At 46.2% G+C, this 25,207-nt stretch overlaps 1 protein-coding gene across 1 annotated transcript in view; it reads right to left on the minus strand.

Annotated features, from left to right (window-relative positions):
* VTCN1 (V-set domain containing T cell activation inhibitor 1) overlaps positions 1–25,207 on the minus strand; it is a 29,987-nt gene that overhangs the window by 455 nt on the left and 4,325 nt on the right. Inside the window, exons 2-4 of the mRNA XM_040339228.1 lie at positions 8,409–8,473; positions 4,933–5,280; positions 1,893–2,171 (exon numbers count right to left, since the gene is read on the minus strand). Coding sequence (XP_040195162.1) covers positions 1,893–2,171; positions 4,933–5,280; positions 8,409–8,473 — 692 coding nt within the window. The remainder of the gene's footprint in view (positions 1–1,892; positions 2,172–4,932; positions 5,281–8,408; positions 8,474–25,207) is intronic.

Here is a 25,207-nt window from a genome sequence, read left to right on the forward strand (position 1 = left end):
ATCATATTATATTATTATTATAATATTATATATTCTATCATATTATATTATTATTATATTATATATCCTAGTCTTCTTTTATTATTATTATTATTATTATTATTATTATTATAATATTATATATTCGATCATATTATATTATTATAATATTATATATTCTATTCTTTTTTTATTATTATTATTATTATTATTATTATTATTATTATTATTTTATATATTATAATATATATTCGGTCATATTATATTATTATTATATTATATATTCTATTCTTCTTTTATTATTATTATTATTATTATTATTATTATTATTATTATTATTTATTATAATATATTTTCGATCATATTATATTATTATAATATTATATATTCTATTCTTCTTTTTTTATTATTATTATTATAATATATATTCTATTATATTATTATAATATTATATATTCTATTATTATCATTATTATTATTATTATAATATTATATATTATAATATATATTCGATAATATTATATTATTATTATATTATATTATATATTATATTATTACTATATTATATATTATAATAATATAATATATTATAACATATAATATAATAATATTAAATAATAATAATATAATATATAATATTATTATAATAATAATAATAATAATAATAATAATAGAATATAATATATAATATTACAATATAATAATAAAAATGTAATCTAATAGAATATAAAACAATAATAGTAATATAATATAATAATAGAACATAATATATTATATTCTATCATTAAAATATTATATATTATATTACAGTATTATCATATATATAATAATAATAATAATTATTATTATTATTATTATTATTATTATTATTATTATATTAAAATATAATTATTATAATAATATATAAGAATAATAATAATAATAATATAAATGTATAATATACATATATTATTATAATAAAATATAATTATAATAATATATAAATAATAATAATAATAATAAAATATAATAATAATATAAATGTATAATAATATTATAATAATATACATTTATAATATAATATTAAATTATAATAATATATAATCTTAATTATCTTATCAAAATATTTCATTATATGACAATTATCAAGTTCATAAGAATATGTAGTCAAATTTAAATTTAGCTTGATACACATTTCATATAGGTTACTAATATTTATAAATGTTTGGTCTTTTGCATTCCAGATGACCAGTATTATCATTTATTATACTTTTATTTTATATATAATAATATACCAATTACAATTTTATGTATGTACAATTATTGGTAAAAATGTTATTCTTCATAATTTTTTTTATATAATATCATTCATAAGGCTCTTTTTATTATCATCAAATTTTGCGGTTATTTATTTTATTATGGGTACGATTATTATCATTTTGCTATATCTTTTTATGCCCTTGCTGTATTTCATTTTTGGAATCGCAATAAAATATTATTTTATTACTTTATTATTATCTTTTGGGTGTCTCTTACACTCGCAGTACGCTTACCGCCATCTGAAAAGTGATCCACGGTGGAGTGCTTTTTAGAGGATGGTATAGCAGAGACTACTGCCGCCTCCTGATACCCTTGTTTTTTTTTTTTGTTTCTTGTACATTTTTTTTTTTTGTAGGACCGTGCACTTGCAAGGCAAGCGTTTGGTTTGTGGTTTTGGTGCGACCCCCGGGGGTGCCGCCTGTCAATCTCTACACCCTGGGTTAAGCCCTGTCGGGTTATAATGTTAAAATGAATGAATAATGAAACTTTTGTCCGAACTTTGATTCATAACGAAACGATCCGCACATGTCTAGTAGGAAGGCTCGGCAATGGCAGCCTCCATAGTCTCTCGGTACAGGTTTGCTTCACACATGATGGAGGGTGAGGGTACCCACCTGTGAACTTGGCGATGCCCTGAGCCTTGGCCAAACCATTCTGTATGATGCAGGTGTACTGCGTGTCCCCTACGGCCCCGCTGAAGTCCGATATCACCTCCATCATTACGCTGAGCCCCGGGACGATGGTGGTGGTGGATGAGTTGGTGAGGTTTGCTTGGGACGCGAGGTCTGCGGACGTGGAGTTCCACCAGGTGACGCTTGGTTGGGGGTACCAGCTGGGAGAATCGCAGCGTAGGGTGCTCGGGGTGGTGTTGGTCACTGTGATGGGGGTGAACGCTGTAAGCAGGAGGTACACACATTAGGTTTGTAGATAGGAGAACCTACTGACCGATCTAGCTGGTCAGAGACATGGTCAACATGAATCTCCAGTATCTTCTGGTCTCATCCACCTTGTTACCTCGTCTTTTTGCCCAGAGGTCTCACCTCTACTGATTACCCCCCTCTTTTATCCAGGTGGTCTCACCTCCACTCTTTTGCCCCAAAGATTACCCTTACCCCGGATTCCTCCACCCTTTTGCCCAAGTAAAATCACCTCCCGCAGTTTTGCCCTCATGTTCTCACTTCCATCCTTATTTCCCCTCCATATCCCTGGTGGTCTCATTCACCTTGGTATTTTCTCTTTTTGCTCCAGTGGTCTCTCCTCTTCTGATTACCCCCCTCTTTTATCCTGGAGGTCTCACCATCTAACTTTTGTCCCAGTGGTCTCATTTATTCTGGTTTCCTTCCCGGGTTTTGCCCCTGTGGCCCCAACTTCCAAAGTTGCATCTGCTTTTTTGTCCTTGTGGTCTTCCCACTCCCAGTTCATTACACTCCTTTTCTCTGGGGGCCTTACCTCTTGGGTTGCCTCCCTCTTTTGTCCTAGTAGTCTCATCTACCTTGGTACCTTCCCTTTTTTTGCTGCGTGGCCTCACCTTTTCTGATTACCCCCCTCTTTTATCCTGGAGGTCTCACCATCTAACTTTTGTCCCAGTGGTCTAATTTTTTCTGCTTTCCTTCCTGGTTTTGCCCCTGTGGCCCAAACTCCCAAAGTTGCATCTGCTTTTTTTTTCTTGTGGTCTTCCCACTCCCAGTTCCTTCCACTCCTTTTCTCTTGGGGCCTTACCTCTTGGGTTGCCTTCCTCTTTTGTCCTAGTAGTCTCATCTACCCTGGTACCTCCCCTTTTTTGCTGCGTGGCCTCACCTTTTCTGATTACCCCCCTCTTTTATCTTGGTGATATCAACTTTCTTCTTTTGTTTCAGTGGTCTCACTCCCCCCTTGCTCCGGTGGCCTCACTTTTCACAGTTGCGTCCCCATTTTTGTCCAGGTGGCCTTTCCACCCCCAGTTGGCTCCCTTATTTTGCCCCCGGTGATCTTGCTTCTGGGTTACCGTCTCTCCTTTTCCCTCATATTCTCATCTCCCTGTCCCCCCCCCCTTTTTCATTGATGATCTCATCCACCCTGGTATCCCCCATTTTTTGTCCCAATGGTCTCACATCTTTGAACTACCCCCTTCTTATCATGGTGGCCTCACCTTCTTTATTTTGTCCCAGTGGTATTATTTCCCTGGGTTCCTCCCCCCTTTTGCTCCAGTGGCCTCAACTCCACCAGTTACACCCTCTTATTTGTCCTGGTGGTTGCACCCTCCTCCCACCTCCTTTAGTGATCTCATCTACCCTGGTACCCTCCCCTTTTTTGCCAAAGTAAAATCACCTTTTCTGATTACCCCCTTCCCCCTTTATCTTGGTGATATCAACTTTTTTCTTTTGTTTCAGTGGTCTCACTCCCCCCTTGCTCCGGTGGCCTCACTTTTCAAAGTTACATCCCCATTTTTGTCCAGGTGGCTTTTCCACCCCCAGTTGGCTCCCTTATTTTGCCCCGGTGATCTTACTTCTGGGTTACCTCATCTCCTTTTCCCTCATAGTCTCATCTCCCTGCCCCCCCCTTTTTAATTGATGATCTCATCCACCCTGGTATCCCCCCATTTTTTGTCCCAATGGTCTCACATCTTCGAACTACCCCCTTCTTATCATGGTGGCCTCACCTTCGTTATTTTGTCCCAGTGGTATTATTTCCCTGGGTTCCTCCCCCCTTTTGGTCCAGGGGCCTCAACTCCCACTTTTACACCCTGATTACCCCCCTCTTTTATCTTGGTGATACACATGTTCTTATTTCGTTCCAGTGCTCTCCCTTTCCCTGCCCCCCCCCCTTTTGTTCCGGTGGCCTCACTTTTCACAGCTACATCCCCGTTTTTTCCAGGTGGCTCCTTCTTTTGCCCGGTGATCTTACTTCTGGGTTACCTCCTCTCCTTTTCCCTCAGTCTCATCTCCCTTGTCCCGCCCCCCCACACTTTTTCATTGATGATCTCATCCACCCTGGCATCCCCCATTTTCTGTCCCAATGGTCTCACATCTTCTAACTACCCCCTTCTTATCATGTTGGCCTCACCTTATTTTGTCCCAGTGGAATTACTTCCCTGAGTTCCTCCCCCCTGTTCCTCTAGTGGCCTCAACTACAACAGTTACACCCTCTTTTTGGTCCTGGTGGTTGCACTAGCCAATCCCACCCCCACCCTCATTTAGCCCTAGTGGTCTCGTCCACCCTGGTACCTCCTCTCTTTTTCCCCAGTGATCTCACCCCTGCTGATTAACCCTTTATTTTATCCAAGTGGTCTCACTTCCCCGGTCTTCTCCCCCCTTTTGCCCTGGTAGTCTCGCTTCTCACAGCTAAATCCCCCTTTTGTTCCTTTTTCGTTCAGGTGGACTTTCTGCCCCCAGTTGCCTCTCCTATTTTTGCCTGGTGACCTTACCTCCCGAGTTGCCTTTCTCTTTTGCGCATGTTGTCTCACCTCCCCTGACTACCTCTTATTTTTCTCCCTGACAGTCTCAACCTCCCCAGTTGCCTCCTCCGATATTGCCCCCATGGTCTCACCTCCCCTGATTGTCTCCCCCTTTTTTCCCAGTTGCTCTCATGTTTCTCCATTACCTCTCCCCCCCCCCAGTAGTCCTAGCTTCCTCCTCCTTTCCCTCCCCTCCCCCATTTTTGTCCTGATGGTCTCACCTCCCACGTTGAGGTAGAGCGTATTCGATCCTTCACCCAGAGAATTAGTGATGGTGCACTTGTAGGTCCCGATATCACTCAGCTGAAGGTTGCTAAGCAAAAGAGAGCCGTTCCCCTTTGTCAGCTCGGTGGGGAAGAGCGAGGTCCGACCCTTGAAGGCGCTGTTCTGGTCCGTCAAGGAGATCTTTCCTTTCACGTATTTGTAGACGGTACCAGTCAGGCCCACTTTCTCCCACAAGACATCGGTGGACTGCTTTGTGTCCGGGGTGAAGGTGCAGCCCAGAATAACATTGTTGTTGATTTGCCCAACCGTGTTCGAAGTCATTACAGCATTGGTGGAGCTGTTACCTGGAGGGAGAGAGAGAGAAGGGAGTTCAGCCTGTAATCTCAAAGTGCTAAAATATATTCTGGACCCAAAGGTGTTCTATCGGGTCATCTGTGTCTTTATGGACCTTGCTTTGTGCACTGGTGGGCAGTCATGTTGGAACAGGAAGGGGCCGTCCCCAAACTCCTCCCACAAAGTTGGGAGCATGAAATTGTCCAAAACTTCTTGGTATGCCGACGCCTTAAGAGTTCCCTTCACTGGATCTAAGAGGCGAAGCCCAACCCCTGAGGGGACAATCCCAACCCCTGAAAAACATCCTGTAACGGTCACCACCGTTTACGACCTTCCATCAACTACGACAGCTCATCTGACACACAGACAAACCAGCAGGCCTCCCATTTCCCAGAATAACGAGACTTGCTATGTGTTCTCTGGTTTCAAATGAAGACAATTTTAATGGTTTCTTCTCAGCTTATATACCGTACAAGGCATTAAAGGAACAATCAACTCCCCACCCACACACTAAGGCTAATTACTAACCATTCTAGACAGGTCGGCGCCGGCCTATAATTATCATGTCTAATCAGTGCACATTCCTTCATTAACAGCATAACAAACTTAAAACCCCATCTCACACTGAGTTCCCTAGGCAGACGTTCCGTCTCCGCATACAGCTTGACACCTATTCACACCTCTGAGCATCACTAGGCTTTAGACAGTGTTATCACACATAAACAGTATTTAGCATGCATAATTAGAGTTCTGGGAGCAGACCTGGGTTAACACCTTTACACAAGGACAATGGAATGTCTTCCAGGCCCTGACTCAATTAGCATGTCACTAGTCAGGGTTAATCATAGAATGAGTCACTATTGACTGGTTGGGCCAACATCCTGCAGTATCTCAAAATCCTGCAATACGAACTATCAGTGATGTCAAATCTCATGTAATACATGAATTATGATTCACTTGCCACCCCATGCCCAAAGGGCACAGGGTGGACTCAGACCCAAGAGTTATCAGTGTCGCTGACACAGGAGTATCCCCCATCCTCACAAAGTCTCTGGGTGTCCCGGGTCATTCCGTTACACATCCCCACACCATAATCCCCCCCTCCACCAAATGATTTGGACCAGTGCACAAAGCAAGGTCCATAAAGATATGGATGAGCGAGTTTCGGGTGGAGGAACTTGACTGGCCTCAACAGAGTCCTGACCTCAACCCGATAGAACACCTTTGAGATGAATAAGAGTTCAGGCTCAGCAGTCAGCCAGTGGTTGGGGAGGGGCTCTCAGTCCCTTTATTGTATAGCATCATGGGTGACCCTTGGCACATGTAAGCTCCAGGATGTGTCTGGCTTTTCCCCCACTACTTCTACCCAGTACCGGTGACTTGTCGTTAAGGTTCCCCTATCGAGCTGGTTCCTGTAAGGAAATTCTTGCCGACGGAAATATCCAAACCTTGGCCAGCATCCAGGCTCATTCTTTAACATCCCCGTGGACTGGCCACTTTCCTCAAATTCCACGTCGTCCTGGATGCCGGCCGAGGTTCGAAGATTTCCGTCGGCAAGGATTGCGCCTGTGCAGTCCTAACAGGAACCAGCTTGTTAGCCGGAACCAGATCGTCAGATCACCGGCACCTCACAGGATCCGCCGCGCATGCACTGCCCAGAGAATCCAGCAGGTGTCAGGCAGAAAACGGAGCATATGCACTAAGGCTTGGTTTACACTATGTGCAAAAGTTTTGACGCGTTTCGATGTGTTGAGTGTACAGCAGCTCATGCATTTCAATGGGCTGCTCTACCCGAGAGAAAAAAATGGCCAATGGCAGTTCTGCATATCTGCTAAAGAGCAGCTTATTTCTGTGCGTGTCGGGAATGCACATGATTCAGCGCGCATGCCTAACACAGATACATGTTAACCACTTCAGCCCCGGACCATTTGGCTGCCAAATGACCGGGCCACTTTTTTGCGATTCGCCATTGCGTCACTTTAACTGACAATTGCGCGGTCGTGCGACGTTGTACCCAAACAAAATTGGCGCCCTTTTTTCCCCACAAGTAGAGCTTTCTTTTGGTGGTATTTGATCACCTCTGCGGTTTTAATTTGTTGCGCTATAAACAAAAATAGAGCGACATTTTTGAAAAACATAATGGCCCGGATTCAAAGAGATCTGCGCTCTATTTGCGGAGGCGCAGGGCAAGGATTTTGCCCTGCGCCCCCACAAATATTTTGCGCTGCCCTCGATTCACGGAGCAGTAGCTCCGTAAATTGCGAGGGCGCGCCGGCAAAATTGCCCGGCGTAAGCGCGCGCAATGTAAATGATCCCGCCGGGGGCGGGAATCATTTAAATTAGGTGCGTTCCCGCGCCGATCGTAAAGCGCATGCGCCGTCGGGAAACTTTCCCGACGTGCATTGCGGCAAATGACGTCGCAAGGACGTCATTTGCTTCAAAGTGAACGTGAATGGCGTCCAGCGCCATTCACGTATCACTTACACAAACGGCGTGAAATTCAAATTTCACGACGCGGGAACGGAGGGTATACTTTAGCATTGGCTGCCCCTACTATTAGAAGGGGCAGCCTTACGCTAAAGATGCTGTACGGAAACTCCGTAACTTGCGTACGCAGGGCCCACGCAACATTGTGAATCGGCGTAAGTATGCAATTTGCATACTATACACTGAGCACAATGGAAGCGCCCCCTAGCGGTCAACGCAAGAATGCAGCCTAAAATCTGCGTGGCATAAGAGCCTTATGCCACGCAGATTTTAGGCTGCAGTCGGCGTAACGAGTTCTCTGAATCAGGAGAACTCGTTACGCCGGCGCAAGTCAGCAATTGCGCTGCGTAACTATGGTTACGCAGTCGCAATTGCTTACTGAATCTGGGCCAATATTTATTACTTTTTGCTATAATAAATATCCCAATTAAAAAAAAAAGGGGTTAAGTGTGTCCTAGGGAGTGATTCTAACTTTGAGGGGGAGGAGCTACAAGTGACATGTTAGCGATCACTGCTCCTGATGCCATTCTTTTTCTATGACTTGGTAAAGTACCCGACATGGAACAAGCATGCAGCCAGTGAAGCATTGAATTAGGGAAAGCAACGTTTTTGGCTAAGCTGAGGATCACACGGACATGTACCGATCACTTACCTGCGACGCTGAGACCGATGATCAGAGCAATGGCTCCCAGCAGGAGGATGATGATCCCAATCATTCTGCAGATGAAGAGAGTAGAATTAGTGATCTGTGCGTGTCCGGGAGGGAGGGGGGGGAGGGTCTCACATCACTGGAAACATTCAAAAACTGACACCTCGCAGCCATTGTCACACAATTCAGCAACCCTAGGTCATGTCCTGTGATGTCACACTGATGGTGCCCCAGAGGATGCTGGGAAATTATACATATAAATCAGTCAGTGTAAAGCTAAACACACATTCTACGCCTGCACCGCCACCTGGTGGAGTCATTCATACAGTGCAAGATCATTCTACACCTGCACCGCCACCTGGTGGAGTCATTCATATAGTGCAAGATCATTCTACACCTGCACCGCCACCTGGTGGAGTCATTCATACAGTGCAAGATCATTCTACACCTGCACCGCCACCTGGTGGAGTCATTCATATAGTGCAAGATCCTTCTACACCTGCACCGCCACCTGGTGGAGCCATTCATACAGTCCAAGGTCATTCTACACCTGCACCGCCACCTGGTGGAGTCATTCATACAGTCCAAGGTCATTCTACACCTGCACCGCCACCTGGTGGAGTCATTCATATAGTGCAAGATCATTCTACACCTGCACTGCCACCTGGTGGAGTCATTCATACAGTCCAAGGTCATTCTACGCCTGCACCGCCACCTGGTGGAGTCATTCATACAGTGCAAGATCATTCTACACCTGCACCGCCACCTGGTGGAGTCATTCATATAGTGTAAGATCATTCTACACCTGCACCGCCACCTGGTGGAGTCATTCATATAGTGCAAGATCATTCTACACCTGCACCGCCACCTGGTGGAGTCATTCATACAGTGCAAGATCATTCTACACCTGCACCGCCACCTGGTGGAGTCATTCATATAGTGCAAGATCCTTCTACACCTGCACCGCCACCTGGTGGAGTCATTTGTACAGTCCAAGGTCATTCTACGCCTGCACCGCCACCTGGTGGAGTCATCCATACAGTCCAGGGTCATTCTACGCCTGCACCGCCACCTGGTGGAGTCATCCATATAGTGCAAGGTCATTGTACACCTGCACCGCCACCTGGTGGAGTCATTCGAACAGTCCAAGGTCATTCTACGCCTGCACCGCCACCTGGTGGAGTCATTCATACAGTCCAATGTCATTCTACGCCTGCACCGCCACCTGGTGGAGTCATTCATACAGTCCAATGTCATTCTACGCCTGCACCGCCACCTGGTGGAGTCATTCATACAGTCCAATGTCATTCTACGCCTGCACCGCCACCTGGTGGAGTCATTCATACAGTCCAATGTCATTCTACGCCTGCACCGCCACCTGGTGGTGTCATTCATAAAGTCCAGGGTCATTGTACGCCTGCACCGCCACCTGGTGGAGTCATTCATATAGTGCAAGGTCATTCTACACCTGCACCGCCACCTGGTGGAGTCATTCATACAGTCCAGGGTCATTCTACGCCTGCACCGCCACCTGGTGAAGTCATTTATACAGTCTAAAGTCATTCTATGCCTGCACCGCCACCTGGTGGAGTCATTTATACAGTCCAGGGTCATTGTACACCTGCACCGCCACCTGGTGGAGTCATTCATACAGTCCAAGGTCATTCTACACCTGCACCGCCACCTGGTGGAGTCATTTATACAGTCCAGGGTCATTCTACGCCTGCACCGCCACCTGGTGAAGTCATTTATACAGTCTAAAGTCATTCTATGCCTGCACCGCCACCTGGTGGAGTCATTCATATAGTGCAAGATCATTCTACACCTGCACCGCCACCTGGTGGAGTCATTCATACAGTCCAGGGTCATTGTACACCTGCACCGCCACCTGGTGGAGTCATTTATACAGTCCAGGGTCATTCTACACCTGCACCGCCACCTGGTGGAGTCATTCATATAATGCAAGATCATTCTACACCTGCACCGCCACCTGGTGGAGTCATTCATATAGTGCAAGATCATTCTACACCTGCACCGCCACCTGGTGGAGTAATTTCTACAGTCCAAGGTCATTCTACACCTGCACCGCCACCTGGTGGAGTCATTCGTACAGTCCAAGGTCATTCTACGCCTGCACCGCCACCTGGTGGAGTCATTCATACAGTTCAAGGTCATTCTACGCCTGTACTGCCACCTGGTGGAGTCATTTATATAGTGCAAGGTCATTCTACGCCTGCACCGCCACCTGGTGGAGTCATTCATACAGTCTAAGGTCATTCTACACCTGCACCGCCACCTGGTGGAGTCATTCATACAGTCCAAGGTCATTCTACACCTGCACCGCCACCTGGTGGAGTCATTCATATAGTGCAAGATCATTCTACACCTGCACCGCCACCTGGTGGAGTCATTCATATAGTGCAAGATCATTCTACACCTGCACCACCACCTGGTGGAGTCATTCATATAGTGCAAGATCATTCAATGCCTGCACCGCCACCTGGTGGAGTCATTCATACAGTCCAGGGTCATTCTACACCTGCACCGCCACCTGGTGAAGTCATTTATATAGTGCAAGATCATTCTACACCTGCACCGCCACCTGGTGGAGTCATTTATACGGTCCAAGGTCATTCTACACCTGCACCGCCACCTGGGTGAGTCATTCATATAGTGCAAGATCATTCTACACCTGCACCGCCACCTGGTGGAGCCATTTATACAGTCCTAGATAACACTACACCTTCACTGCCACCTGGTGGGGACATTTATACAGTCAGAGGTCATTCTACGCCTGCACCGCCACCTGGTGGAGACATTCAAGGCCAGGGGGAGATGTAAACAAATACTAGGCAGCGGTGCAGGCACAGAGGGCTAGATTCAGGTAGATTGTCGCATTGTTACGGCGGCGTAGCGTATCGTATTTACGATACGCTGCCGTAGTAAGTGAGGCAAGTGCTGTATTTACAAAGCACTTGCCTCCTAAGTTACGGCGGCATAGCGTAAATGGGGCCGGCGTAAGCGCGCCTATTTCAAATGAGGATGAGGGTGGCGTGTTTTATGCAAATGGGTGGTGACCCGACGTTATTGACGTTTTTTACGAACGGCGCATGCGCTATCCGTGTACATATCCCAGTGTGCATTGCTCCAAAGTACGCCGCAAGGACGTATTGGCTCTCGACGTGAACGTAAATTACGTCCAGCCCTATTCGCAAACGACTTACGCAAACGACGTAAAAAAATTCAAATTTCGACGCGGGAACGACGTCCATACTTAACATTGCGTACGCCTCACAGAAGCAGGAGCAACGTTACGCCGGAAAAGCCTAACGCAAACAACGTAAAAAAAAAACGCCGGGCGCACATACGTTTGTGAATCGGCGTATCTATTTCATTTGCATATTCTACGCCGAAAACGACGGAAACGCCACCTAGCGGCCAGCGTAAATATGCACCCTAAGATACGACGGCGTAAGAGACTTACGCCAGTCGGATTTTAGGCTAATTTTGGCGTATCTTGCTTTCTGAATACAGAAAACGAAGATACGCCGGCGCAGCTTTGAATTTACGCGGCGTATCTATAGATACGCCGGCGTAAATCAATGCTGAATCTAGCCCTCTGACTGCAGAAGAAAGAGCTCCGGTTGCTCCTGGACACGGCAGAGAATTATGTTAAAGTGGACCTGTCATCAGATTTATTTTTTCACGATAAGTAAAGTGTCGGTGTACACCCCCCCCCAGAACTCCTCCAGAAATGGCATTTCCTCCTTCTGTGATTGGCTCACCGATTTCCCCAGAAGTCTACACTAATAGCTAGATTCAGTAAGAGTTAGGCCGACTTATCAGTAGATAAGCCGGCCTAACTCAGAATCTACGCCGACTTATGTTTAAGCGTATGCGCAAACAGAGATACGCTTAAACATATCTAAGATACGACGGCTTGCGCCGTCCTATTTTAGATTGCAATTTTTCGGATGGCCGCTAGGTGACGCTTCCATTGCGGTCGGCGTAGATTATGTAAATGAGTTTGTACGCCGATTCACGAACGTACGCCCGGCCGCCGCAGTCGATTTACGCCGTTTCCGTAAGGCCTTAGGAGGCCTAAAGTTATTCCACCTATTAGGTGGAATAACAATGTTAAAGTATGGCCGCCGTTCCCGCCGCGAGGTTCGAATTTTTAACGCCGTTTGCGTAAGTCGTTCGCGAATCGGGATTTATGTAGTTTACGTCCAAATCAATAGGCCCGTGCGGCGTACGTAACCGCAATGCACACTGAGAAATGTAGTCGCCCGCCGCATACGCAGTGACAAAAAAACTTCAAAAACGTGAGGTCAAGCCTCATTACCATTAAACACGCCCCCCTCCAACCAATTTGAATTAGGCGCCCTTACGCCCGCCGCATTTACACTACGCCGCCCTAAGTAAGGAGGCAAGTACTTTGTGAATCATGTACTTGCCTCTCTTACTTAAGGCGGCGTAGTGTAAACACGCTAGGCTACGCCGACCTAGATTTGCGCGCCCCTACCTGAATCTACCTATAAAAAAAACAAGTCAGAATTTAGGCATCCTCTGCAATAGGAATGTCAGTTTTGATGACATACTCGCCACCCAACCCTACAGATTCTAAGATAGAGACAGAGGGCCATATTCTGAGTATAGTTACGATGGAGTATCTCAGGATACTCCATCGTATCTCTGTTTCTGAGCCCGGGTATCTATGCGAGTGATTCTTAGAATCATTTTCGCATAGATACGCTTAAGATCCGACATGTGTAAGTCACTTACACCGTCGGATCTTAAATGTAATTACCCAGCCGGTCGCTGGATGGCGTTTAGGTTCAGGTCTCATTTGTTTATGCAAATGAGCCTGATACGCTGATTCCCGAACGAATTCGCGTCGCGTAACCGTCGCTAACGTCGTTTGCGTAAGCGTAAGGTTACCCCTGCTATATGAGGGGTAACCTTACGCCAGTCCCACGTACGCCATGTTAAGTATGGCGTCGGGTCCGCGTCGTCTTTTCCCGTCGGGTACGTCGTTTCCCTAAGTCGTTCTTGAATACGACTTTACGTCAACGTCGGCGTCATTGACGTTTTCCGCCGAGAACTGGAGCATGCGCACTGGGCTATTTTAAGCCCGGCGCATGCGCAGTTCATTCGAATCGGGGGCGCGCTTAATTTAAATACAAGCCGCCCCCTTGGAGTTACGCGGGGATATGCCGGGCCAAATACACTACGCCGCCCCAAACTACGGAGCAAGTGTTTGGGGAATACGGCACTTGCTCCTGTAGGTTGGGGCGGCGTAGTGTAAATGGCTTACGCGACGCCCGCCCGAAATCTACGGGAATATGGCCCAGACTGACCACAAACAGCATCTATTCTGGTTTGGCTTTAGAACGATTTTTATTACAGTCATTTATATAGAGCATATATTATATATACAGAACATACAGTACATATACAGTACATGTGTAGGGTAGGATCACAGATGTGCCAAGTATACTTTTTTTTTGGCCACAAGATGGCGCCACAGTTAATAGAATAGGATAGAGATAAAGGTAAAGAGAAGAGCAGGACTTTCTGGACTCTGTGCATCCCTTGCTGGGGATACAGGACTCTGTGCATCCTCTGTAAGGCTGCATTCTCACCTGAGCAGTGGCGGAACCCCAGGAATCCAGTCAGAGTCTACAACAAACTTTCCAAACAAGGGGCCAGTTTACTGTCCTTCAGTCTTTAGGTGGGCCGGACTCTGGCCATCGGGAGTACAAATGTCCCAGCATCAGTAAAAAATCATCCATTGTTGGTGTCAGTGGGAGGAATAGTGTCCCATCATTGGTGTCAGTGGGAGAAATAGTGCCCCATCATTGGTGTCAGTGGGAGGAATAGTGTCCCATCATTGGTGTCAGTGGGAGGAATAGTGTCCCATCATTGGTGTCAGTGGGAGGAATAGTGTCCCATCATTGGTGTCAGTGGGAGGAATAGTGTCCCATCATTGGTATCAGTGGGAGGAATAGTGTCCTATCATTGGTGTCAGTGGGAGGAATAGTGCCCCATCATTGGTGTCAGTGGGAGGAATAGTGTCCCATCATTGGTGTCAGTGGGAGGAATAGTGTCCCATCATTGGTGTCAGTGGGAGGAATAGTGTCCCATCATTGGTGTCAGTGGGAGGAATAGTGTCCCATCATTGGTATCAGTGGGAGGAATAGTGTCCTATTATTGGTGTCAGTGGGAGGAATAGTGTCCCATCATTGGTGTCAGTGGGAGGAATAGTGTCCCATCATTGGTGTCAGTGGAAGGAATAGTGGCCCATCATTGGTGTCAGTGGGAGGAATAGTGCCCCATCATTGGTGTCAGTGGGAGGAATAGTGTCCCATCATTGGTGTCAGTGGGAGGAATAGTGTCCCATCATTGGTGTCAATGGGAGGAATAGTGTCCCATCATTGGTATCAGTGGGAAGAATAGTGCCCCATCATTGGTATCAGTGGGAGGAATAGTGTCCCATCATTGGTGTCAGTGGGAGGAATAGTGCCTCATCGTTGGTGTCATTGGGAGGAAAAGCGCTCCATCATTCGTGTCTTTAGGAGGAACTGTACCCTTCATTGCTGTCAGTGAATAAAATAGTGCCCCAAGGGCCTGATAAAGGGAAGCAAAGGGCCGCATCTGGCCCCCGGGCCACAGTTTGGAGACCTATGATGGTCGGAGATATGAGAACATCCCATGTAGCGGCAGTCACCTGCAGGGCCTCACCCTCTACCTCGTGTGACATTTTGCTCGTGTTGCACGGCCAGATTCTTCATAGGTTCAAGAAATACCAGATTGCAGAGACAAGTGCGGGGGGCGGGGCGTCACGGCACTGCGGCGGTCAGTGGCTCGGGTGTAGAGAGCCCTGCAGGGTGTGCAGAGTGCTGGAGGGATCTTCCACATTCCCCGATCGATTCTTCAGAAAGAGAATCCGTGACAGAAGTCGCCACTCACCCGACAGGAAAAACCTGATCTGAACTTTACAGCCGCATATTGCTGAGCAACGAAAACTCTTCACCCCGGTCACCAAACTCACCGCCGTATTATGGTGTGCCGAGAGACCGACAACCCGACCAGACATTGCCGAGAGACCGACAACACGACCAGACATTGCCGAGAGACCGACAACCCGACCAGACATTGCCGAGAGACCGACAACACGACCAGACATTGCCGAGAGACCGACAACCCGACCAGACATTGCCGAGAGACCGACAACACGACCAGACATTGCCGAGAGACCGACAACCCGACCAGACATTGCCGAGAGACCGACAACCCGACCAGACAGTGTATCATTGTAACCATCCCACCCACAACTGATACTTCGATCATAGGAGGAGCCAATAAACCGACGGAGGTCTCACCTGACTAGGGATGAGCCGATCACCCCCCTGCGAACACACCAAATGTTCGTGTGAACTTTAGAACCCCATTAAAGTCTATGGGACTCAAACATTTGAAATCTAAAGTGCTAATTTTAAAGGCTAATATGCAATTTATTGTCCTAAAAAGTATCTGGCAATTCAGAGAGAATTCATTCATAAAATTAAAAAAGCGTGGGGTCCCCCCAAATTCCATTACCAGGCCCTTCAGGTCTGGTATGGATATTAAGGGGAACCCCGCCGTCAATTTAAACAAAAAAATGATGTGGGGTTCCCCCCAAATATCCATACCAGACCCTTCAGGTCTGGTGTGGATTTTAAGGGGAATCCACCCCAATTTTTAACAAAAAAATGGCGTGGAGTTCCCCCCAAAAATCCACACCAGCAACCAGGCCGGCCGCAGAAAAGAGGGGGGGGACAGAGTGCGGCCCCCCCCTCTCCTGAACCGTACCAGGCCACATGCCCTTAACATGGGGAGGATGTCCCCATGTTGATGGGGACAAGGGCCTTATCCCCACAACCCTTGCCCGGTGGTTGTGGGGGTCTGCGGGCGGGGGGCTTATCAGAATCTGGAAGACCCCTTTAACAAAGGGGACCCCCAGATACTGCCCCCCCCCTATGTGAATTGGTAATGGGGTATATTGTACCCCTACCATTTCACGAAGGAAGTGTAAATAGTTGTAAAAAACACACAGATACACCGTAGAAAAAAGTCCTTTATTAATAAAAAAAATCCAGCGATGGTAATCCACTCTCGGTCCGGCTCCCTGCTCCAACGTTGTCGGTATCCAGCGACGGGTGATCTCCGCTCCTGTCCAGCGATGAGAAGATCTTCCGGGATCCAAAGCGCAGCATCGCCGGCATCCTCTCTCCGCCGGACACAGCCCGGCGAATGACGCGGGTGAAGCTGTGACATTTATTTTATTGGTGAGGCGGGGCCACCCGTCACATGACCCCGCCCCCTCTTACACACCCTCTGCTACATCACTGGGGAAGCCTGGCTTCCCCCTTGCGTCAGAGGGGGCGGGGTCACATGACGGGTGGCCCCGCCTCACCAATTAAAGAAATGTCACAGCTTCACCACGTCATTCGCCGGGCTGTGTCCGGCGGAGAGAGGAGGCGGGCGACGCTGCGCTCTGGTTCCAGGATGATCTTCTCATCGCTGGACCGGAGAGGAGATCACCCGTCGCTGGATACCGACAACGTTGGAGCAGGGTGCCGGGACCGAGTGGATTACCACCGCTGAATTTTTTCTCTTTTTTTTTTATTAATAAAGGACTTTTTTCTACGGTGTGTGTGTGTTGTTTTTTACAACTATTTACACTTCCTTCGTAAAATGGTAGAGGTACAGTGTACCCCATTACCAATTCACATAGGGGGGGGCCAGGATCTGGTGGTCCCCTTTGTTAAAGGGGTCTTCCAGATTCTGATAAGCCCCCCGCCCGCAGACCCCCACAACCACAGGGCAAGGGTTGTGGGGATGAGGTCCTTGTCCCCATCAACATGGGGATATCCTCCCCATGTTGAGGGCATGTGGCCTGGTGCGGTTCAGGAGAGGGGGGGGCGCACTCTGTCCCCCCCTCTTTTCTGCGGCCGGCCAGGTAACGTGCTCGGATAAGGGGTCTGTGTGGATTTTTGGGGGGACTCCACGCCATTTTTTTTTCAAAAATTTGGGGTGGAGTTCCCCTTAAAATCCACACTAGACCTGAAGGGTCTGGAATAGATATTTGGGGGGAACCCCACATCATTTTTTTTTTAAATTGACGGCAGGGTTCCCCTTAATATCCATACCAGACTTGAAGGGCCTGGTAATGGAATTTGGGGGGACCCCTACGCTTTTTTTTTATTTTTTATGAATGAATTCTCTCTGTAATTGCCAGAGCCGACAATTCATTATAGCCGCAAGTCTGGTTTTAAATGCCTTTTTTTCTTTCAGAAATGACACTTTGTGCAGGGAAAGTTCTATGTATGGGAAACATGCGCTATTTCACATGCTGACTTTACACCCCCCCTAGGTACGAAATTTAAAGTAATATTACACTTTTATTGTTTCACTTTTAGCATTATTAAATTCACTGCTCCCGAAAAAAAACGGCCGTTTTTAAAACTTTTTTTTGCATTGATACATATCCCCTGGGACAGGACCCGGGTCCCCAAACACTTTTTAGGACAATAACTTGCATATTAGCCTTTAAAATTAGTACTTTAGATTTCTCCCATAGACTTTAACAGGGTGTTCCGCGGCTTTTCGAATTTTCCGCGAACACCTCAAATTGTTCGTTGTTCACCGAATAGGCAAACAGGCAATGTTCGAGTCGAACATAAGTTCGACTCGAACTCGAAGCTCATCCCTACTCCTGACACCCCAAAACTTATAAACTGATGGAGGTCTCTCCTGACACCCTGGGCCTTATAAACTGATGGAGGTCTCTCCTGACACCCTGGGCCTTATAAACTGATGGAGGTCTCTCCTGACACCCTGGGCCTTATAAACTGATGGAGGTCTCTCCTGACACCCTGAGTCTTATAAACTGATGGAGGTCTCTCCTGACACCCTGAAACTTATAAACTGATGAAGGTCTCTCCTGACACCCCGAGTCTTATAAACTGATGGAGGTCTCTCCTGACACCCCAAGTCTTATAAACTGATGGAGGTCTCTCCTGACACCCCGAGTCTCATAAACTGATGGAGGTCTCTCCTGACACCCCGAGTCTCATAAACTGATGGAGGTCTCTCCTGACACCCCGAGTCTTATAAACTGATGGAGGTCTCTCCTGACACCCTGAACCTTATAAACCGATGGAGGTCTCTTCTGACACCCCGAGACTTATAAACTGATGGAGGTCTCTCCTGACACCCAGAGTCTTATAAACTGATGGAGGTCTCTCCTGCCACCCCGAGTCTTATAAACTGATGGAGGTCACTCCTGGCACCCTGAACCTTATAAACTGATGGAGGTCTCTCCTGACACCCAGAGTCTTATAAACTGATGGAGGTCTCTCCTGACACCCTGAACCTTATAAACTGATGGAGGTCTCTCCTGACACCCCGAGTCTTATAAACTGATGGAGGTCTCTCCTGACACCCAGAGTCTTATAAACTGATGGAGGTCTCTTCTGACACCCCGAGACTTATAAACTGATGGAGGTCTCTCCTGACACCCAGAGTCTTATAAACTGATGGAGGTCACTCCGGCCCCCCCGAGTCTTATAAACTGATGGAGGTCTCTCCTGGCACCCCGAGTCTTATAAACTGATGGAGGTCTCTCCTGGCACCCTGAACCTTATAAACTGATGGAGGTCTCTCCTGGCACCCCGAGTCTTATAAACTGATGGAGGTCTCTCCTGGCACCCTGAACCTTATAAACTGATGGAGGTCTCTCCTGACACCCAGAGCCTTATAAACTGATGGAGGTCTCTCCTGACACCCTGGGCCTTATAAACTGATGGAGGTCTCTCCTGACACCCTGAACAGAGACAGGACTTTCCCACCCTAAGAAATGTCGGGGTGCATGTGGACTGGAAGTACCGGTAGCTGCAAAGAGGCTGCAGGAAAGCGGGAAACAGATGCAGCAGCACTGAGATGGAACAAAGAAAGATAAAATATTTCATACAATTAAGTTTTAGAGAAAAGTCAGTGATTTATGATACACGGAGAACAGAGAAAACGAGGTAAAGATTACATACTCCTTCATGATTACATTCACTGCTGTAGAATCTTATACTGCCTCTGCGGTTAGTTGCACCTTTTAGGTACAATAGTTCCTCCGACCTTCTCATTTCCTATGCGATTACTTTTCTGCCCAGCTGTACCTTATCGGAGATGTCAGATCCACTCCTCTTTGTGGAGCTTCCACCCTATATAAACCATAAATCTCCACCTATATGTACACAAGGGATCCGCCTGGCACCCGTCACCAAGGAAAACACAACACCAACCACGGGTCACCACGAGGAACTACAAGTCACAGCAGGAGTTTTGGCTGGCAGAGATTGCTCCAATTTAAAGTGGAATACAACTATCTTGCTTTAAAACTGTCTCCTTCCCCCTCCTAACACCATTTGCTGACTCCCTTGTGTAAGAAAGCTTATAAATACTTAACTATTTTCCTCCAGCTCATGTCTGGTCACGTGATCCCCTGTGTCAGCCAGCGCTGCCTGCAGGGGAGAAGAGAGGGTGCTGCTGATAATGATTGGGACTATGGATGACATCACTGTGCCTGGCTTTCCCATGTGACCGGACAAAAGCGGCCTGAAAATCGGCAAGTATGTATCCAGTGATCTGCAGTGTATCCATTGATCTGCATTGTATCCAGTGATCTGCTGTGCATCCAGTGATCTGCAATGTGTCCAGTGATCTGTGCTGTATCCAGTGATCTGCGGTGTATCCATTGATCTGCATTGTATCCAGTGATCTGCTGTGCATCCAGTGATCTGCAATGTGTCCAGTGATCTGCAATGTGTCCAGTGATCTGTGCTGTATCCAGTGATCTGCGGTGTATCCAGAGATCTGAAGTGTATCCAGAAATTTGGAGTGTATCCAGTGATCTGTGCTGTATCCAGTGATCTGTGCTGTATCCAGTGATCTGCAATGTGTCCAGTGATCTGTGCTGTATCCAGTGATCTGCAATGTGTCCAGTGATCTGCAATGTGTCCAGTGATCTGTGCTGTATCCAGTGATCTGCGGTGTATCCAGAGATCTGAAGTGTATCCAGAAATTTGGAGTGTATCCAGTGATCTGTGCTGTATCCAGTGATCTGTGCTGTATCCAGTGATCTGCAATGTGTCCAGTGATCTGTGCTGTATCCAGTGATCTGCGGTGTATCCAGAGATCTGAAGTGTATCCAGAAATTTGGAGTGTATCCAGTGATCTGCGGTGTATCCAGTGATCTGTGCTGTATCCAGTGATCTGTAGTGTATCCAGAAACTTGCAGTGTATTCAGTGATCTGCAGTGTATCCAGTGATCTGTGCTGTATCCAGTGATCTGTGCTGTATCCAGTGATCTAAGCTGTATCCAGTGATCTGTGCTGTATCCAGATATCTGCAAGGTATCCAATGATCTGTTGTGCATTCAGTGATTTGTATTGTTTCCAGTGAACTGCAGTGTATTCAGCGATCTGCGGTGTATTCAGTGATCTGCTATGCATCCACTGATCTGCAGTTTGTCCAGTCATCTGTTATGTATCCAATGTTCTGCGGTGTATCTAGTGATCTGCAGTGTATAAGCGATCTGCAATGTATCCAGTGATCTGTGCTGTATCCAGTGATCTGCAATGTATCCAGTGATCTGTGCTGTATCCAGTGATCTGTGCTGTATGCTGTGATCTGCAATGTATCCAGTGATCTGTGCTGTATCCAGTGATCTGCAATGTATCCAGTGATCTGTGCTGTATCCAGTGATCTGTGCTGTATCCAGTGATCTGCAATGTATCCAGTGATCTGTGCTGCATCCAGTGATCTGTGCTGCATCCAGTGATCTGCAATGTATCCAGTGATCTGCAATGTATCCAGTGATCTGCAATGTATCCAGTGATCTGCAATGTATCCAGTGATCTGCAATGTATCCAGTGATCTGCAATGTGTCCAGTGATCTGTGCTGTATCCAGTGATCTGTGCTGTATCCAGTGATCTGTGTTGTATCCAGTGATCTGTGCTGTATCCAGTGATCTGTGTTGTATCCAGTGATCTGTGCTGTATCCAGTGATCTGTGCTGTATCCAGTGATCTGTGTTGTATCCAGTGATCTGTGCTGTATCCAGTGATCTGTGCTGTATCCAGTGATCTGCGCTGTATCCCGTGATCTGTGCTGTATCCAGTGATCTGTGCTGTATCAAGTGATCTGTGCTGTATCCAGTGATCTGTGCTGTATCCAGTGATCTGTGTTGTATCCAGTGATCTGTGCTGTATCCAGTGATCTGTGCTGTATCCAGTGATCTGTGTTGTATCCAGTGATCTGCAATGTATCCAGTGATCTGTACTGTATCCTATTTAACTTGTAAACAACAAATCTCAGAAAGAGGCTCGGTCCTTAAGTGGTAAAAAAACAAAAAGCCTGTATATCTAAATATACACACAGTATACACAGAAGGAAACGGCTTTATTGCTGATATAAAAGTGACTATAAAGTGAATACCGTGTTGCAGTAAAATGCTGGGAGGAGGTATAACGAGCTCTTCATATATTCTATGGAAGGACGGCCGTAGCTCTGAGCTCAGATACACACAGACACGGGTCCCGGATTTCCCGGGATTGTCCCGCAATCCGCATTTGTGTCCCATGTCCCGGGCACCTTCATTCCGGGACAATACAGTGTCCCGGAATGAAATGAGGGCACACAGCCACCCTACTAGCCTCGCCTGGCGTCTAGCAACCAGTGACTTCACATTCGCAGAGCCTCAGAGCGAGGCCGAGAGGAGCAAGGCCTTTACCCAGTGCTGCCCTGTGCTCCCAGTCTACCTACCACACCTCCTTCTCCGACAGCGTCAGCAGCACCTACTGACTCCTCCAGGCTTCAGTGACCTCCCCGCAGGCGCTGGCATTCTGCAGTGCTGGATGGCTTAGATCCACGGCCCGGCTGCCCGTCCCGACTCCCACAGCACATTGCCTGACTTCTCCACCTCCCACCCGCGGCCCAAGCCACCCGACTGCCTGAGGGGGGGCCCCCCGGCCTGGACCAGGGAACAAAGACTGGCGCTCAACCGCCCACCAAACCAGACCGGTCCAGATTAGAAGGTGAGCAAATAGAACCTCATTGTTGCAGGTCGGGTGCCAAGTCAGGGCACAGGGGCTGGGGACAGTACAGTAATAACTGAGGTTTACAGAGTGGGGTCCTGCCCTGGGGGGACAATAAAAAATGAAGCTGACAAGTGCGGGCAATAAAGAGAGGCTGATAAGTGGGGGCAATAAAAATGAGGCTGATAATTGGGGGGCAATAAAATGAGGCTGATAATTGGGGGGCAATAAAAAATGAAGCTGACAATTGGGGCATTAAAATGAGGCTGATAAGTGGGGGCAATAAATTGAGGCTGATAAGTGGGGGCAATAAAATGAGGCTGTAAGTGGGGGGGCAATAAAATGAGGCTGATAAGTGGGGGCAATAAAATGAGGCTGATAAGTGGGGGCAATAAATGAGGCTGATAAGTGGGGGGCAATAAAATGAGGCTGATAAGTGGGGGCAATTAAAAGAGGCTGATAAGTGGGGGGCAATAAAACATGAAGCTGACAAGTGGGGGCAATAACATGAGGCTGATAAGTGCGTGCAATTAAATGAGGCTGATAAGTTGGGGGCAATAAAAAATGAAGCTGACAAGTGGGGGCAATAAAATGAGGCTGATACGTGGGGGGCAATACAATGAGGCTGATAAGTGGGGGGCAATAAAAAATGAAGCTGACAAGTGGGGGCAACAAAATGAGGCTGATAAGTGGGGGCAATAAAATGAGGCTGATAAGTGGGGGCAATAAAATGAGGCTGATAAGTGGGGGCAATAAAATGAGGCTGATAAGTGGGGGCAATAAAATGAGGCTGATAAGTTGGGGCAATAAAACATGAAGCTGACAAGTGGGGGCAATAAAACATGAAGCTGATAAGTTGGGGCAATAAAATGAGGATGACAAGTGGGGGCAATAAAATGAGGCTGATAAGTGGGGGCAATAAAATGAGGCTGATAAGTGGGGGCAATAAAACATGAAGCTGACAAGTGGGGGCAATAACATGAGGCTGATAAGTGCGTGCAATTAAATGAGGCTGATAAGTTGGGGGCAATAAAAAATGAAGCTGACAAGTGGGGGCAATAAAATGAGGCTGATACGTGGGGGGCAATACAATGAGGCTGATAAGTGGGGGGCAATAAAAAATGAAGCTGACAAGTGGGGGCAACAAAATGAGGCTGATAAGTGGGGGCAATAAAATGAGGCTGATAAGTGGGGGCAATAAAATGAGGCTGATAAGTGGGGGCAATAAAATGAGGCTGATAAGTGGGGGCAATAAAATGAGGCTGATAAGTTGGGGCAATAAAACATGAAGCTGACAAGTGGGGGCAATAAAACATGAAGCTGATAAGTTGGGGCAATAAAATGAGGATGACAAGTGGGGGCAATAAAATGAGGCTGATAAGTGGGGGCAATAAAATGAGGCTGATAAGTGGGGGCAATAAAACATGAAGCTGACAAGTGGGGGCAATAAAACATGAAGCTGACAAGTGGGGGCAATAAAAAATATATATGTAAAAAATATATACCACCCGTCTAAACTGGTGACTACTGTTTGCTTTTGTTTTTCCAAAAATTGGCAAAAAAAAGTATAAAAAATTATCTTTTTTGGGCTGGCGTGTGCGGGGGAGGGGGCGGGGCAGGGGGCGGGGGAGGGCATGCGCGGGACAATTTTGAAAAAAACACAATATTTATTACTTTTTGCTATAATAAATATCCCATTTTTTTTTCTTCTTCAGTTTAGGACGATACGTATTCTTCTACATATTGATCGGTTTACGCACACTTTTGACGCTATTTTGCTACCATTGTCATTTATACAGCGATCAGTGCTATAAAAATGGTGTAAAGGGGGAACTCTGATCCGTAAATTCGAAAATCCGAAATCCGGAAATTCAAAATAATAACTAACCACTAAATTGTAGGTATTGAAATTTTCAAATTTGGCTGTCAGTGAACGTAACGAATTTATCCAAAATAACGAATGCCGCATCCAAACAAATGGAACAGAACAAATATTAATAAAAAGTTTTTATTTTTTATTATTATTATTATTATTATTATTATTAATAATTAATTTAGTTCCATTGGTTTAGAATCGGCAATCGGCATTTGTTATTTCGATAATTCGTAACTTCACATAGTGAACGTAACAAAATACAAATGTATTAAAAGTTTTTATTATTATTATATTATTATTATTAATAATTCCTTACGTTTCATTCGTTATTTCGGATAATTCGTAATTTCAGATAGTGAGCGTAACAAAATACAAATTTATCCAAAATAACGAATGCTGCATCTAAACAAATGGAACAGAACGAATAATAAAAAGTTTTTATTATTATTATTTATTATTTGTTACGGTCCATTGGTTTCGAAACGGCCGTCGTAACTATGCGCCTGATTCATAGAATCAGGTTACGCATAGATAGCCCTAAGATCCGACAGGTGTAAGTGACTTACACCGTCGGATCTTAGGCTGCAATTCCAGGCCGGCCGCTAGGTGGCGATTCCATTGCGGTCGGCGTAGAATATGCAAATGACTAGTTACGCTGATTCATGAACGTCCGATTTGCCCGTCGATCTAAATTTACGTCATTTCCGTAGAGATACGTCGCGTAAAACTAAAGCTGCCCTCTAGGTGGTCTAACCAATGTTAAGTATGGGCGTCGTTCCCGCGTCAAATTT

The sequence above is a fragment of the Rana temporaria genome, chromosome 2, assembly GCF_905171775.1.
Source record: "Rana temporaria chromosome 2, aRanTem1.1, whole genome shotgun sequence".
Taxonomy (NCBI): Eukaryota; Metazoa; Chordata; class Amphibia; order Anura; family Ranidae; genus Rana; species Rana temporaria.